Raw genomic sequence first — 17071 nt, 5'->3', positions numbered from 1 at the left:
GCCCTTGGCCCTTTGTGCTTCTGGCAGCTGCAGGCTTCAGGGTCACCTTTCTGAGGCCTGGACCACTAGAGACAGGAATTCAGATGGAGCCGGGAAGGGTGAGGAAGGGTTTGGGACCACAAGGCAGAAGGGGAGGACAAAAGTGGACGTGTGGATCCCAAATCAACCCACTCACCAATCATCCAATCAATCCAGAGGCAAATCTGCAATCACAGGGCTGGGACAGGCCATCTTCAAAAATAAACTGCTTTATTTACAAAGGGTTACTGTTGGGGTTCTCCTGGTTCCTGGCCGGACCTTCCTCATAGGGGTCACCCTGCTCATCCTGCCCTGGCCTCAGGCACCACCAGCTACAGCAGCTGCACAGGTACTGGAGGAAGCCGGCTATGCTCCAGCGGGAGGACTTGGTCTTGGATGTGGGCGTGCTGTGGCTGCTTCCCAGGGTGCTAGGTTGTTTCTTCTGCCCCAGCTGGCACGCCCGCGAGTACAGGGGCAGCTTGCGTCTCACCCTCAAGGATCGCCGGGGCAGAGTGGCACTCTCGGCCTCTTCCTCGTCCTCCTCCTCCTTCACCTTATCCTTCCTCATGCACACATTGGCCACCTTGCTCCGCTTCTGCCTTTTGGACTGCGGCAGGCTGGGGTCTTCTTCCTTGGGGAATCCGAGAGCAAGGAATGAAGTGTGCTCTCCACTGACCCAGCCTGTTACCTACGGGACTTTGTGTCTGAGGGGGGTAGTGAGGCAGAGAGGGGCTGAAGTCAGAGGGGAGACTCAGGCCACAGGCCTTAGCAGGGCCTGCTCCCCTCAGAGGGCCAGCCCCTGCTGGGGCCCTGCCCCATCAGGCGACCTGCACCCCCCAGGCCTGTCCCCCCAGGAAGCCTGCCCTCCAGAAGACCTGCCCCCTCCCAGGGGACATTCACTGAGAAGACTGCAGGGAAGACCCCAAACAACCCCTGCACACATGCTCAGGGTTAGTCTGAACTGAACTCAGCAGGAGACAGGTGGTTCTTTTCAAAGGATCCCAATGCAAATACTTCAGTTAAATACAGATTTATTCTGGGAGGCAGACACCAGCCCTCTAACTGATCTGTTGTGGAAATCCTGGCTGTTCATACTTGGGGGTGATGGATATGTCTGTTATCTTGATTGTGATGGTTTCATGAGTCCCTACACATGTCAAAACGCTAAACTATGCCTTTTAAGGGATCCCTGGGTGGCGCAGCGGGTTAGCGCCTGCCTTTGGCCCAGGGCGTGATCCTGGAGACCCGGGATCGAATCCCACATCAGGCTCCCGGTGCATGGAGCCTGCTTCTCCCTCTGCCTGTGTCTCTGCCTCTCTCTCTCTCTCTCTCTCTCTCTCTCTCTCTCTGTGACTATCATAAATAAATTTAAAAAAAAACTTAAAAAAAAAAACTATGCCTTTTAAATATGAGCAGTGTATTGTGTCAGTGACTACTAACAAGAACAGAGCCAACGCTTAAGCCCTCCCTCTGATCAGGAACAGCTAGGTTCCTACACCAGGTGTGTTTCTCGGCCCAGAAATGTTGAAAGGAAAGGAAGCCATGGAGGACAGTAAAGAGAGGGCCTCAAACTGGGAGGCAGTTGTTGGGGGGGATCTGAGGTCAGACACACACCTCAGCATCTAGCATCTCTGCTTCCTACTAGTGTGTTCTTGGGAGAGTTATTTAACTTGTTTGTGCCTCAGTTTCTTTATCTGGAAACACAGAGGTAATAATAGTCTCTACCTTCCAGAGCAGCATATGGTAAGTATTCAGTAAATGTAAGCTGTGTTTGTTACTACTGTTGGTGTTTTATTCTGGAAGCAGTAAACTGGAGCCATGTTTAGTGAAGATGTGAACTGGAAGGATGCAGAGAAGATACAGAAGGTCGCGGCAGGACATCCTGGGGGAGGTCAGTGAGGAAAAGTGTCCACATAGTGGTGGGGCAAGGGGCATGGGACCCCAGGGGAGGGGCCTGCAGGGTGGGAAGCACTCACACTGGTCAGCTCCTGGCTCCCCTGGTAGCCCAGGTCATCAGCGAAGCTGTAGATGGATGTCAAGGATGCGTCAAAGGTGTTAAAGGACGGATTTTCTGCCCCTGGGGGTCCCCACACTCCGTTGGTCTCCTGAGAGAGAGAAAGAGAAGTCAGGAGGGAGGGAGCAGCTCACAGCAAGCAGGACCTCAGGGTCAGCACCCTTGCTCCTGCCAATGCCCCAGCCTGCCCCCTTACTTTGCCGATGGAAGATAAAGACACATTCTCTTTCTTCTTCATGATCATAAAGTGCTATGATCACTAATGTGATGATCCTCCAGCATGTCTGCTTCCCACCCAGCAGACTCACAATTCTTGTCCCCATGTCCTCACAGAAGTGGTTGTCATAGCAATAGGAGGGTGGGGTCCAAGGGGCACGGTCTACAGATACCCGCACACATCCCCACTGCTTCACTTCTCATCAGGAGAAGGCTGGAGACACTGCCTCCCCAACCCCTACCCACCTGGGTGAGCAGAAAAAAGAGTAGACTATGATCTACTTTTGAACATGGCCCAGACCCTCAAAGGGCATCATGACGACATGGCAGATGCAGACTGCAGAATCTACCTTGGAATCCACATTTGGTAAGAAGCAGATAACAGTCCACCAACAACTTCGGGTGTCTGAGATTTTCGGGGGATCCAAGGACTCAGAAGGGCCCCTCAGACATCTGTGCCAAGAGATCGAGCTGCTGGGCCTCTCTCCCCGTCTCTTCTCCCTCGCATGCCATGCTGCCATATGTAACCCTTCGTAGGACCCTGGATTCTCTATGAAAATCATAGACGGCATTTTTTTTTAAAGATTTTATTTCTTCATGAGAGACACACACACACAGAATGAGAGGCAGAGAGAGAAGCAGGCCCATGCAGGGAGCCTGATGCAGGACTCGATCCCAGGTCTCCAGGATCACGCCCTGGGCCAAAGGCAGGCGCTCAACTGCTGAGCCACCAGGGCGTCCCGATTTTATCGCCCAGGGATCCCCATAGATGGCATTTTGAAGAAAACTGAATATGGACTGCATCAGCAAATAGTGTATTGGGGCAGCCCGGGTGGCTCAGCGGTTTAGCGCCACCTTCAGCCCAGGGCGTAATCCTGGAGATCCAGGATGGAGTCCCACCTCAGGCTCCCTGCATGGAGCCTGCTTCTCCCTCTGCCTGTGTCTCTGCCTCTCTCTCTCTCTCTCTGTGTGTGTCTCTCATGAATAAATAAATAAGTTCTTGAAAGAAAAGAAAATAATGTATTATGTTAATGTTGAACTTCATGGGTATAATAATGTTTTTGTAGTTATGGAAGAGAATGTTCTTGTTCTTGGCCAGCCCTGGGCCGTGCCTGGGGAGGTGGCCTAAGACATTCTTTAAGATTTCTGCTCACCCCAGTCCCAATCCAGTTGGCAGAACTGAGGAATGCTCTCGAGTAGCAAGGAAGAAGTGAAGTGTCCCATGGCTCCAGGAGGTGGAACATAGAAGGGGAAGGGGAAGAGGCCCTGTGCCTACAGAGCATCTGGGTAAGGCTGGGAGGGTGTGGCTAGGCTCCCATGGAACCCACACCTGAAAGCAGACAGGATTGAATGTCTTAGTGGATGCCAGAAAGGAGAAATATTGATAACCAGAGGACATCTGGTGGCTCAGTCAGTTAAGCGACCAACTTTTGATTTCAGCTCAGGTCATGATCTCAGGGTCCTGAAATGGAGCTCCTCATCGGGATCCACACTCAGCAGGGAGTCTTCTTGAGTTTCTCTCCTTCTCCCTCTGCCCCTCCTTTTCTCTCTCCCTCCCTCTAAAATAATTAAGTAAAATCTTTTTAATTTTTATTTTTTTTAAATTTTATTTATTCATTCATGAGAGACACAGAGAGAGGGAGAGAGAGGCAGAGACACAGGCAGAGGGAGAAGCAGGCTCCACGCAGGGAGCCTGACGCGGGACTGGATCCCGGGACTCCAGGATCACGCCCTTGGCCGAAGGCAGGCCCTAAACCTCTGAGCCACCCAGGGATCCCAGTAAAATCTTTTTTAAAAATCTGGTTAGGGATACCTGGGTAGCTCAGCGGTTTAGCGCCTGCCTTCAGCCCAGGGCATGATCCTGGGGTCCCGGGATCAAGTCCTGCATCAGGCATCCTGCGAGGAGTCTGCTTCTCCCTCTGTCTGTGTCTCTGCCTCTCTCTCTCTCTGTGTCTCTCATGAATAAATAAATAAAATCTTTTAAAAAATCTGATTATTACTAAGGACTTCCCATAGCTAAGAGAAATTAAAAAAAAAAAAAGTATTGATAACCAAGCCCCATGCCTCTGGCACATCAGGAGCCCTCTAGAAAATTAGAGGCACCTCTGGAGAAGATGGCTAGTGAGTCCCTGCTCCTCTATGGAGAAGTCTGGAAACAGAAACTAGATTTGATTACAGAAAAATAAAATAGTTAACATTTCTTGGCCATCTAAATTTGCATCTGGACATTTATAGTCACTATTTCAGTACTTGATTTGTTTTTATTTTTTTAAAAAAGATTTTATTTATTTATTCATGAGAGAGACAGAGAGAGAAGCAGAGACACAGGTAAAGGGAGAAGCAGGCTCCACGCAAGGAACCCGATACAGGACTCGATCTCGGGTCTCCAGGGTCACGCCCTGGGCTGAAGGTGGCGCTAAACCACTGAGCCACCCAGGCTGCCCATTGATTTGTTTTTCACTGAGAATATAAGTATGCATTATTTGTGTAAAGTGAGTTTATTGCATGATTCCACTTACATGAAGCACCTAGAGTCATCAAATTCCTAGAAACAGGAAGTAGAGTAGTGGTTGCCAAGACTGGTGGGGAACAAGAATGAGCATTAATGTTTAATAGGTATGGAGTTTCTTTTTCTTTTTTTTTTAAATTTTATTTATTTATGATAGTCACAGAGAGAGAGAGAGAGGCAGAGACACAGGCAGAGGGAGAAGCAGGCTCCATGCACCGGGAGCCTGATGTGGGATTCGATCCCGGGTCTCCAGGATCGCGCCCTGGGCCAAAGGCAGGTGCCAAACCACTGCGCCACCCAGGGATCCCCAGGTATGGAGTTTCAATTCAAGAGGTTGAAAATTTTCTGGAGATAGATGGTGATGATGATTGTATAACAATGCCATTGTACTTAAGGCTACCGAACTGTACACTTTAAATGGTTAAAATGGCAAATTCCATGTTACACATATACTTATCACAAAAAAATTAATCTAAAAAAGAAAAATGGATACTCAATGTATCCATGAATGAACAAGGGACTTGACTGAAAGGGGCAGAGGCAGAAGGGTCAGTGTATAAAGGAGCAAAGTAAGGATGGAGACACTTCTCTCCTGAATCCAGAGTGACTATTGGTAGGGTACTTTGTGCACTGAAGATGTATTCCTTTTGTGTGCAGCTGAGTCTGAGGAACAGGAACATCCACACTTCATATCTTTCAAAGTCTGGAGATATTGCTATGAAAACAATGCTTTGGAAAGGAATAAAGGGATACCTGGGTGGCTCAGTTGGTTAAGCATCTACCTTTGGCTCAGGTCATGATCCCGGGGTGCTGGGATTGAGTCCTGCATCTGGCTCCCTTCTCAGGTGGGAGTCTGCTCCTCTTTCTCCTTCTGTGCCCCCACACCCCAGCTCGTATTCTCTGTCTTGCTTACTCTCTCTCAAATAAATAAATAAAATCTAAAAGGGGGGGGGCACTTGAGTGGCTCAGTGGTTGAGCATCTGCCTTTGGCTCAGGGCATGATCCCAGGGTCCTGGGATTGAGTCCCGCATTGGGCTCCCTGCTGGGAGCCTGCTTCTCCCTCTGCCTATGTCTGCATGTCTCTCTGTGTCTTTCATGAATAAACAAACAAATAAAATCAATCTAAAAAAAGAAATAAAAACTACCACCATCAGCAGTATTTCTTGAGCACCCCCTTTGTGCTCAGCATCACTGTAGGACCTTTAGATAAGTGTACACTGGAGAAATAGCATCTAATCATTAAGGTGGCTTTTTCAGGGCAGAAACTGGGAAAAAACATAGTAAACTCCAGCGCTACACCAGAGCAATGTAGTCTGGCAAAGCCATGGTAGGCTTCCCAGGGGGGATGAGACTGGGACAGGGACCTGAACGCTGGGCTGGATGTGAATAAGAAGAGAGTAGTCGCTTGGAGGGTGTGTGTAGAGGAGTTGTCACTCTGAGCAAAAGCAAAACAGACAACCTGTCCTCAAGGAGCTCTAGTGTGTGAGGTTGGGAATGCAGGGCACGCTAAAACAAATACAGGAAATGTGTATTATTCCATAGGAACTAAGTCCCTAGAAAGGAGAAATCTTCTGTGTCCTGTTCCTCACCATATTCTTATGACCTATAACAGTGCAGGCACAAGCTACGGACTCCATAAACGCAACCGGATGAAGAAATGCCGCAGTGGAGGTGCAGAATAATAATGTTGGTAGTCAGCATTTGCCAAGCACATACTTGTGCCAGACAATATGCTTAGTGTTTTACACTAAAACATTATCTGACCTCCAACACTTGGAGAGTGTTAGAATCATCTCATTATACGGACCTGAGCAGCAAGGCTTTACAGTGGTGACAGCTGTTTTAAGGTTAGGTAGCCAGCGAGTAGCAGACTTAAGACCTGAATTCACGAACGCGGAACCGAACGCGGAACCCCACGGACATCCTTTTCCAGTTCGCTGTTTGTGGGCATCTGTCTGGCAGCTGATGGAAAGGGCAGGGAAAGAGCCAAGACAGGGCGCCCACTGCAGAGAACACAGCACACAGTGATGTGCCTGAGCCAGAGCGGTTACAGGCTGGACGGAAAAGAAAGGACCGCTTTTCTCTCCAAGGGCTTGTAAGCAAAGCTCCGGGCTTGGCGCTTCCTGGATGTAGGGCGGACCACGTTTGTCCTCTGCAAGCAGAAAAGATGCCGGTAGCCCTGAGAGAAAGAGCTTTCCCCTGGTTCCAGGACCGCGGGCGCACCGGGCGCTGCAGACTGCACACTCAGTCTCTATTCCTATGGGGTCCGCGGGGCACCTGGCCCGGGTGGCAGCAACTGAAAGCGCAGGCCAGAGGCATCCGGCCGCGTGCCGGCGCCGCAGAGCCGGGGGTGGGGTGTGGCTGGGAACTACGATTCCCAGGAGGCATCGCGCGGAGCATCCGGGTTTCCGACCCGACCTCACTTCCGGCCTTTGGGCCGCTGACGCTCTCTTCCGGTCTCGGTGGTCCCCTGAAAGGACTGTGGGGTGCGCGCGGTGAGCGCTGAGTCTTGGGGGCGCGGGCGGGTGTTCGCTAGGGTCGGAACGGCGCCCGACGGTAGCGGTGGCGGCGGAGGAGCCGCTCAGCCGCGGCAGGGACGGGAGAGGCGCGCCGCGTCGGTGGGGGACGTGTCTTCCTGGCAAGAGGGGGAGGGCCGAGCGGACTGAGCCCTTAAGGGGCCCACGGCTGGGATGTGGGGGCCCAGGCAGGGGGCGTGGGGCGGACCCTGTGGGGCTGAGCAGAAGAGGCCGGTGCGACGGTCGACCCCACCAGCCGAGGAAGAGGGCGGCGGGGAGGACATGTGGGAGGTCCTGGCGGGGGCTCAGCCCTCCCGGCTGTTGGGGAAGGAGGACCCAGTGTTGAGGAGATTAAGAGAGTAATGCTAGATTTGGTGCGGGGGCGCTACGAGGCAGGTGGCCGAGTGCTTCCATGTTTGGGTTGACTGCCCACTTGACGTCCCCACCCCCCCCCCCCCCGTCCCCCCAAGATGAGGCTTCTGGCTTCTGTGCTGTTGGCCCTGTTTGCTGTCAGTCATGCGGAGGAAGGAGCCCGGCTTCTGGCCTCCAAGTCACTGCTGAACAGATACGCCGTGGAGGGGCGAGACCTGACCTTGCAGTACAACATCTACAATGTTGGCTCAAGGTGAGGGGGCCGGGGGCTGCAGGTTGGGCCCTTTAACGATTCTTAAGATTTCCCAGCGGGACCGGAGAGCTTTGGGGTTCCTGCAGCAACAGGTATTGTGAGTGCCGGCCCTTCTGGACCTGCTTTCACCTAAGCTCGGAGAAACCTCTCCCACTTTCTGGAGCTGGAAGAGTTTCTGAGGAGGAAGAAGCAATGGGGCTTGCAGGTTTTAGCTTCCTTTCTTTCATCAACCTGTAAGCATGCGTGTTGCCTTTCTTTAATTTTATTCGCTCTCATTCTCTCTTCCATATGTGTCTTGATCCTCTCTCTCTGTACCTACACGCGTAGACACAGAAATTGGGACAAGAGAGAATTTAAGCTCTTTCCTTCCTTGGTGCTTTTTAGCCATAGAATCCAGTCCTTGACCTAGATTCTTCAGTGCAACAAACCTGTTACTATGTGACTTCTATCTCTCTCGTGATGATTTTTTATTTTTAAAAATTTTTTATTTTTTTATTTTTTAAAGATTTTATTTATTCATGAGAGAACAGAGAGAGAGAGAGAGGGGCAGAGACACACAGGCAGAGGGAGAAGCAGGATCCATGCAGGGAGCCCGACATGGGACTCAATCCCGGGACTCCAGGATCACGCCCTGGGCTGAAGGCAGGCACTTTAACTGCTGAGCCACCCAGGTATCCCTGATGATTTTTTAGTACAAGCAGGCAGATTTAATTGCCGATTACTTTTTTTTTAAGGTTTTATTTTTATTTTTAAGTCCTCTCCCCACCCAGCGTGGGGCTCAAACTCAGAACCCCAAGATCAAGAGTTGCCTGCTTCCCTGACTGAGCGAGCCAGGAGCCCCCCATCATTACTTACTAACCTTTTTTTTTTTTTTTTTAAGATTTTATTTATTTATTCATGAGAGACACAGAGAGGCAGAGACACAGGCAAAGGGAGAAGCAGGCTCCCTGCAGGGAGCCCCTATGTGGGACTCAATCCCAGGACCTTGGAATCATGACCTGAGCTGAATGCAGACCCTCGACCACTGAGCCACCCTGGTGCCCCACTTACTAACCTGTTTGTCACTCCATTTTGCAGTGCTGCATTAGACGTGGAGTTATCTGATGATTCCTTTCCCCCAGAGGACTTTGGCATTGTGTCTGGAATGCTCAATGTCAAATGGGACCGGATTGCCCCGTATCCTTGACAGTGGGTGATAAAGCCTGAAGTTGGGGAAGACACACAGCCTTCAGAGCAGCAGGTTACTTCACATAGTCTGGCTGTGGCCCGCCATTCTTCTGTCACCTCTCTGGATAAGATAGGACAAGAGAGAATTGGGCGTGATTGAGGGTAGACCTAAGAAAAAGGAAGGAGGTTCCTCAAGTTCAGATTAGAAGGCCCTACGACACACTGTGTGGGGAGGATGTAGACACATAGTAGGCTGTTTGTGGCTGGACGAGGGTACATAGACTGCTTTTGGAAGAAAGTCTGTTGGCCACTAGTGTGGAGCCCCCCAGCCCCTGTGGCCTCTGGAGGTGTTCCTCACTCAGTGTGTCTTTTACTGGCATCCACCAGTTGTTTCCTGAGTGTTTGGAATTAAACTTTTCTCCCTGTGAATTAAAATGTTTAGATTTTCTGGGAAGGGTCAGTGTTCTCTTAGTGGTATTTTTGTTTTTGTTTTGTTTTGTTTTGTTTTTTATGATAGTCACACAGAGAGAGAGAGAGAGAGAGAGGCAGAGACACAGGCAGAGGGAGAAGCAGGCTCCATGCACCGGGAGCCCGACGTGGGATTCAATCCTGGGTCTCCAGAATCGTGCCCTGGGCCAAAGGCAGGCTCCAAACCGCTGCGCCACCCAGGGATCCCATATTTTTGGTTTTCATTTTGTATTTTCAGTCTTCCTTCATTTAGTCAATGAAAGAGTTTCTGTAAGAAGGATTTTTCATCTGTAACATGTATTGCTTTGAAAGCTGACTTGAAGAACCTCAGTCCTGAGTACAGTGTGAAGAGCCTGGATTTTGAGTATCTCCGAGACCCCTTCCTCTTGGCTGGGAAGTACCAGGCTTAGAGGATGGCATATATTTATTATTGCTGCAGAGGATGGCAGGCATTAAATCACATGTATGGGCTGCCTGTTTTGTGAATGGTGCATTTAGTGTATACATTGAAAGGATGTTTCCACTTCAGCTTCCTCTTCTAGCTTCCTTGACTGTTAGGTCAGTGCTAGCAATGTCTCCCACACCGTGGTCCTGCGCCCGCTCAAGGCTGGCTATTTCAACTTTACTTCGGCTACTGTTACTTACCTGGCTCAGGAGGATGGGCCTGTCGTGGTGAGTTCCTCAAACCTTAGCTGGATGGGCCAAGATCCGCTTGTCTTTGGAACCTTGCAGAAACTTTCCAAGGCACCCATTAAATTCTGAGAATGGTGAGAAGGACCAGAAGCTGGGATGCTGCCCTTAGGAAGGAAGGAGGTTTCAAATTGTAGAGATCCAGAATGAAGCAGTTGAGATGGTGGGAGGGGAGAACTGTAACCTCCCCTCCTCTTCCTGCTTCCTGCTCTGCTTCTAATCTGGACCTCACCACTTGCCACCCAGTATGTGGTTGCCCGGCCCACTACCACCTCCCTACCCCCCCATTCTCTGCACCGCCACTGGCTCATTCCCAGTCTCCGCTGTGTCCGTGTCTTTCTCTGGCTTGGACCACTCCTGCCACAGACACTCTGGTGGGGTAGCTGTTCTCTACCTCCAGCTTTCTGGCACATTCCTCCCACAGAGGCCTTGCACTCTTTCCTCACTCCCCATCCTCTCTCGTTCTTATTCTTTCTCTATTAGAAGTGTCCCCTCTCCAGGCCGAGCTGTGGACTGCATGCCTTCATTTCTGTCTTCTGCTTTTACACCTCACGATTTTGTCCTCTTTCAGCAAGCGTTTGCTGACTGCATCGAAACTTCTAGAGCCCTGACAGCCTCTGCCACTCAAACATTTCATTGTGAGCTGTCTCAGTACCCCCTTTTTCTTCTGTGTAGGTCTTTACATGCCCCCCTCCCCAGTTTAATCATAAACTCCTCCTGCCTGGGGACTTTGTCTTAGATGTCTCTCTGTTTCTCATATATTATAGAAAATCAATAGTAAATAGTCCTTTGGTTGATTGTTGAAAAGGTCAACAGACATTCATTGAGCCCCAGAGTGTGCCGGGAGAAGATTGGGACACTGGGGCCATGAATTTATGAAGGCGTCTGACAAGACCTTCAGGTGGGCTGTAGGCTGCATACTGAGTACCCAGCAGGGAAGACTCTCACATCAGCTGAAGGAGTCTCTGACATTCACCACACTTATCAGATTATTTTTGTAAACCACACGGAACTGCATTCTTATAATCCTAGTTAGGTTTTCACATCTATATCAGAACCAACTATAGAACTCTGATTCTCCTTGGTAGTTGATAGGTTAAAAGACACAAAATCAAAGGCCCAGCTGCCACTTGAGAGCAAGGCTGTTTGCAGTGTGCTCCAGTTCCTGGCCTGCTCTTGGGGCAGGAATGCTGCCGGCCCCAGCCTCTCCTCTAGTGTGTGCCTTTGGGTGGGGCTTCGTGCTTCTCAGAATGCTCCTTATGTCGTTGGAGCCTCGTGTCAATTTGTGAGGTGTAGATGAGCATTTCCACTGGAGGAACAGGGAAACGATTGCCAAGGACAGTCATTCTGTCACACACTGGTCCTGCAGAGGGGCTTGGGGTGTGAGCCACTCTTTCCAGAGCCTGAGGCAAAGAGGAAAGGTCTGGTTTAACATCACCTGCACTCCTGGCCTCCCTTGTTGAGAAAAAGCTCCTCCTGTGTCTTCTGGTTTCTGGTTTATTCCTCTTTACGACATGCTGAAAATCATCCAGCTCTTTCTAGTTCAAAAGCTTTTGCGCGTCTCCTTAAAGCCTCTTACACCTTTGAAAATTGAAAATGTCATGTTTCCAATTGGGTCGGTTGGGACTGCCCTTCCTCACCTGAGAAGGACTTGGGTTTGCCCTAACATCATTCTTGTCTTCCTTTCAGATTGGCTTTACCAGCGCCCCTGGACAGGGAGGGATCCTGGCCCAGCGGGAGTTTGATAGGAGATTCTCCCCGCATTTTGTAAGCTCCGCAGTGTTCTCTTCCCCTTCCCCCAGGATGATAACGGGTTTTGGTTGTGGGAACTTTTCGCCTCTTTAGATTTGTTTAGTTTGTTGTTGGTTCTCATCATATCGGTTTTTTGGGGGTCTGACACAGCCACCAAATGTCCTGATTTACCCATGATGACAGACTGTTGCCAATGAGCTCACAATTACCAGGGAACCAAAAAAACTGCCCCTTTTCACTATATGGCCTTGAGTTGAGTCCCATGTTGGAGTCCTGGGTCTATTTTGAATCTTAACAGAATATGTGTTTAGACTCCGAGAGTTGTAGAGCATTGGGGAGGTTGGGTAGGAGCACTGTTGTGGTCTAGTCTGGGAGAGGATTCTTTGAAAATTTGCTTAAAGTACTAACCAAGGAGATCCATGTGTTCGTTCTGTGAATAACCATGAAGCTCCTTATTCTGTGTCCAGGCTTGTGCTTTGCTTGAGGAAGACAAAGGTGAACAAGACACACTCCCTTCCCATAAAGATCTTGGGCTTGTAGAGACCTCAGGACAGGTCAGCGGGGAGAAAAGTGTCGTGACTGAGACCACAGACAGGCTGTTGGGGGAGCCTCTGACCTGGAGGGCTTTCAGGGGGAGGTGGCATTCAACCAATCAGAGGAGGTAAAGTCAGGGCAGGCATCTTAGGGAGAGGGAGTGGCTCGGGGGAGAAAAAGGCTCGGCAACTAGTACCTCAAGGCAAAAAGGCAGAAAGGGAGGTGTAAGACTTGAAGAGGGGGCTGGGCTATGGGCAGGACTGGGCTCACAGGAGGCTTGGCGGTCAGGGCAGGACCCGGGCATCACCTCCCTCAAAGATAGAATGGAAGAGAGAATTTCTCTTCCAGTCTGGGTGAGGTCGGACAAGGCCTTGGGCTCTGTAGCTTGGAAGATAGGGGGGTCTGTAGAGAGCCTTCCCATCAGGAGCGGTCAGAGGAGCCTCTCTGCTGAGGTTCTGCTGAACGTTTGGGCTGTGCTGCTCCCTTCCTCGTTACACGCCTCCTTTCTGGCCCTCCCAGGCCTCGTCCAGACTTGTAAGCAGGGCCTGTGTCATCTTCCACAGCTGGACTGGGCAGCCTTCGGAGTCATGACCCTGCCCTCCATCGGCATCCCCCTGCTGCTGTGGTACTCCAGCAAGAGGAAATATGACACTCCCAAGTCCAAGAAGAACTGAGGGGCTTCCGAGGCCGCTGCCTAGGAGATCCAGGTGCTTTCCAGACTCCGGAGGGCCTCTGGAGTGCGGTCTCTCATCCCCAGCCCCTGCCACCTTCTCCAGGATCCTGCCTGCTCTCAACCAGAGTCGGGGACCAGGCCTCGGTGTCTGTGAAAGCCTCCTCCTTCTGTCCCAAAGCCATATGAGCAAGAACGAGCAGGAATGCCTCCAGCAACAAGCCTCGGGACCTCATCTGTGTGCCTTGTGGTGCTGCAGTGTGAACTGAGGGGCCCAGGAGGGGGCACTAAGGAAACTGCCTGACTCTACCCCCATCCCCTGCTCTCCCCTCTCGGAAGAGGGTGGAAGATCAGATGAAGGCCAAGTGACTCGGAGGCTACCCAATCTCTGTTCTGGGTCAGGGGAGCTCTGACCAAATGGAGTTTTCTAATAAAAACATGCCACACTGACTTGTCTGCCTTCCTGTCACTTGGGTGAGCTCAGGCACTGGGCACCCAGGTGCTGGGCAAGTGAGCTGACTTCCCGCCTCCTTGCTGCAGGCATGTGGTCCTGTTCGCAAAGGGACGTCTGCCCCTGAACACGTTTGCTTCCATCCATCCCTTCCTTTTTGCTCTGGCCAGTCAGCTCATCTCGCCCTGACCCTTCCTGGCCTATGAGTCCTCTCCACAGCTAGAGGATGCAAGATGAGAAGAGGGAAGGTTGGTGCACGTGCAGCTGTTCTTAGGCCTTGTGAGACCTTCTGATCTGATTTATTCACTGACCTTGAAAAAGCTATGTCTTTTGTTTTTTAAGACTTTATTCATGAGAGAGAGAGAGTCAGAGACAGGTAGAGAGAGAAGCAGAGTCCATGCAGGGAGCCCAATGTGGGACTCGATCCCAGGACTCCAGGATCACGCCCTGGGCTGAGGGCAGATGCTCAACTGCTGAGCCACCCAGGCGTCCCGAAAAAGCTATTATGTCGACGCCTGGTTCTAGGCCTTATTCTGCCTAAGAAGTAGCTTTTTTTAAAGTAATCTCTACATTCAGTGTGCAGACTTGAGATCAAGAGTTGCAGGATCCACCAGCTGAACCACCTGGGCATCTCAAGAAGTAGCTTTTTTTTTTTTTTTTTTTTAATTTTTATTTATTCATGAGAGACACACAGAGAGAGAGGCAGAGACCTAGGCAGAGGGAGAAGCAGGCTCCATGCAAGGAGCCTGATGTGGGACTGGATCCCAGGACTCCAGGATCACGCCCTTAAGCCAAAGACAGACGCTTAACCCCTGAGCCACCCATGGATCCCAGGAACTAGCTTTTCTTGACTTAAATTCATTTTAATGTGGGAGCACCTGCAGCCCTCTGAGCTGTGACCTGGGCATGGCCTGTGGAGAGGAGTGATTGTTGCTGTAGCAGCGGGAGAAGCCACTCTGAGCTGACTCTGTCCAGGCCAGGAATGCCGTGGTCCGAGAACAGCCTCCCAGGCAGGAGGGAAACCCAACAAACACCGGCTTTGTTCCTGCCACCAAGTTGCCCAGTTTAGATGCTGTTTGGGGTTGTGGTGGGGGGGGTGAGAAGGGGAGAGACTGCCCAACCGGTTTAACCTTTCCTGGGCCCAGCACGCCTGAGTGCCTGAGCCTGCCCCAGGAAGGATGAAAAGGACATGGAGACATCGGGAGGCTCCAAATGGAGTAGCCCTCCACCAGCTCACCTCCCTGCTTCAGGGGCTGCGGCTCGGACCCCCCAGGACTGGTCAGGTCAGAGGACGAGGACCATACATTTGTGCTCATTCGCTGTGTTCTGGGGGAGACCTGGGACCTCCTCAGGAGAGTGGGGAAAGTGGGGAAGCTCCACAGAGAAGGAGCAGGGGGCTGGTTGGATAGGCATCATCTGGGGCTGGAATGTCAGCCTTTGGAAGAGGGAACAATATGTCCGAGTAGTCTGTAGTCTCTACTGGAAACAATGAGGAGTTCACCTGCAGTGTGAGGGGTTCTGGGTAGAAGATGGGATAAATTGCTAATTGTGGAAGGTGCCCCGGGAGATTTCTTCCTAGTCTGAACTCGAGGAGGTACTCCTTTCCCAAAAGCTGGGGCCCTCCTTCCATAGAGCTCCGCAGTGTTTGTCCTGGCACTCAGTGTGGAGGAGGCAGCTGGGGGAACCCAGGTCTGATGCAGGTGACAAGAGAAGCATTGTGAAGGCAGTTGGTGTCACAGGCACCTTGAACAAAGGCCAGAGCCAGACACTTCATCTGGAGAGATCAGGTTCCCTGGAGTCTGGGTGGAATGTGAGCCTCCCGTAAGTCATGGAGTATTGGAGAATATAAGAGCCGGTGAAACCTATAGACAGGCTGAGCTGGGATAGCTGGCTTTGTGATTGAGCCCTCTGAGCTTCTCGAAGAGATTTCATGGGAAGTGAGTAGCAGACAGCGCTCTTCCACCCTAATGGAGACCATCCTGGGGAGGTCCCGACCTGGAGACTGCCTGCAGGTCTGTGAGGGAGATGGAGAGAAGTGCTGGTCCCATACCTTTCCTGAAGATTGAGTACCAAACAGAGAGCCTCCTCCCAAAAAGGCAGTACAATTAGTGACTTAGCTATCACTGTGGTCCAGATGCCCTCCACCCCCTGGAAACCAGCCCTCTATCCTCCCACGACGTACAGATGTCTAGCTGGCACCGGCTCATGCATCCACACCCTTCCCTGGTGCCTGGAGGAGCCAGGTGCCCAGATTTCCACCCACTTTATATACTAGGCCTTGGGACTCTGGCTGAAGAAAGTCCATGGGGAGCAGGTCTAGGAATTCTCAAGAAGCTGGCAGGATGGGAAGCCTCAAGCCTTGATCCCCTGGGAGCCAGGCAGCCACCCTGGGTCCTCTGGGATTTACGCTGTGACAGCCAGTAAATCACACCTGCCTTGAGCCCGTGTCCTTATCTGAATGCTACCAGGTTTAGAGGATCTCCGAGGCCTCCACACCAGTAAAATGAGGTGGTGTCCCCCTGAGTTCCTACAAGGCCAGGAATAGCCACCATCGCTCTTGTGGTCTGGGGGCCAGCCAGCAGGAAGGACACAGGTTCCATGTGGGGCAGCAACTGCCCTCCTGTCACCTAGAGGAGGGATCCACTGTGGATCATTGAACTCCATCCTCTGGTTTCCTAGCCCAGGAAACACAGAGACAGCAGGGCTCGCCCAGGTCCCATGACAGCGAGGGGCAGCTGACCTTTCCTGACAAGGGCTGCACGCCAAATGTCTGTGTCCCACTGTAGGCACCTATCCCCTCCAAGGTTCGCACTGGGCAGACTAGGAGAGAGGCTGCAAGGTGGCTCTGAGGCCCCGGCTCGCGGATGGTGATGTGTCCTTGGCCACCAGGCCACAGGAGGAGGCCAGGAGGGCCCCTAGGTCAGGATGTCCTCTGCCAGCTGGGGAAGCGGGGAAGCGGAGAGGGGACTCAGCCCCCCAGAAGCTGTGATGAGGAAGGGGTTGGGGGGGCTGGGCCCAAGCCCATCTTCCAGGTAATTGATGCTGCCCAGTTAATCGCCCCTACCCTGTAATCTGCCCCTTAAAGGGACCAACAGCAATTTTGCAGACAAATTCGAGAGCAGGCAAAGTTCTTCCCTTCTTCCTAGGGTCCCAGGAGGACCCTGCGGTTGAGTAGGTTTCCAGCTGTGGGCCTTCCCAGGATGCTCTCCTTCTCCCCTCCTCAGCTCACTCTGTCCCGCTGGAGGGAGGGTAGAGGTTCCCTGGGGTATCAGGTGTCTGCAGGGTCTCAGGGTGACCCTATCTTGGCTTCTTGTACCTGTTTTCACATGGGCCTAAGGCCAGTGCCTGCCCTTTGTTCAGGCAGTGCTGAGGACAGGAGGACCAGGGATCCTTGACACCTGCCATGGCATCCAAGGGGTTAAAGGCCTGGGCACAGCACCA

General features: G+C 51.7%; 2 protein-coding genes across 11 annotated transcripts; one reads left to right on the top strand and one right to left on the bottom strand.

The window, feature by feature from the left end:
- Window positions 1-232: 232 nt before the first annotated feature.
- On the bottom strand, window positions 233-7076 carry LOC140635358 (uncharacterized). 3 transcript variants are annotated; one of them, XM_072829907.1, is made up of 5 exons: window positions 6565-7076; window positions 4768-4827; window positions 2599-2798; window positions 1995-2123; window positions 233-649 (listed from the first exon to the last, which is right to left on the bottom strand). In XM_072829907.1, exons 3-5 carry the CDS (start codon window positions 2767-2769, stop codon window positions 254-256), a joined length of 696 nt encoding a protein of 231 aa, XP_072686008.1. In that variant the 5' UTR covers window positions 2770-2798; window positions 4768-4827; window positions 6565-7076; the 3' UTR covers window positions 233-253. The 3 variants fall into 3 exon arrangements, with proteins under 3 accessions (XP_072686008.1, XP_072686007.1, XP_072686009.1); XM_072829906.1 differs by lacking the exon at window positions 4768-4827 and having other exon boundaries at window positions 6565-7075; XM_072829908.1 differs by lacking the exons at window positions 2599-2798; window positions 4768-4827; window positions 6565-7076 and adding an exon at window positions 2229-2398.
- On the top strand, window positions 2437-13629 carry SSR2 (signal sequence receptor subunit 2). 8 transcript variants are annotated; one of them, XM_072829911.1, is made up of 7 exons: window positions 2498-2615; window positions 7744-7898; window positions 8976-9074; window positions 10097-10205; window positions 11913-11990; window positions 12443-12529; window positions 13073-13629. In XM_072829911.1, exons 2-7 carry the CDS (start codon window positions 7744-7746, stop codon window positions 13181-13183), a joined length of 639 nt encoding a protein of 212 aa, XP_072686012.1. In that variant the 5' UTR covers window positions 2498-2615; the 3' UTR covers window positions 13184-13629. The 8 variants fall into 8 exon arrangements, with proteins under 8 accessions (XP_072686014.1, XP_072686012.1, XP_072686010.1 ...); XM_072829909.1 differs by lacking the exon at window positions 2498-2615 and adding an exon at window positions 7132-7252; XM_072829912.1 differs by lacking the exon at window positions 2498-2615 and adding an exon at window positions 7351-7375.
- The last annotated feature ends 3442 nt before the right edge of the window (window positions 13630-17071 follow it).

The sequence above is a fragment of the Canis lupus genome, chromosome 6, assembly GCF_048164855.1.
Source record: "Canis lupus baileyi chromosome 6, mCanLup2.hap1, whole genome shotgun sequence".
NCBI lineage: Eukaryota > Metazoa > Chordata > Mammalia > Carnivora > Canidae > Canis > Canis lupus.
Note: the sequence above shows the minus strand (reverse complement) of the source record. Positions and strands in the feature narration are given on the sequence as shown.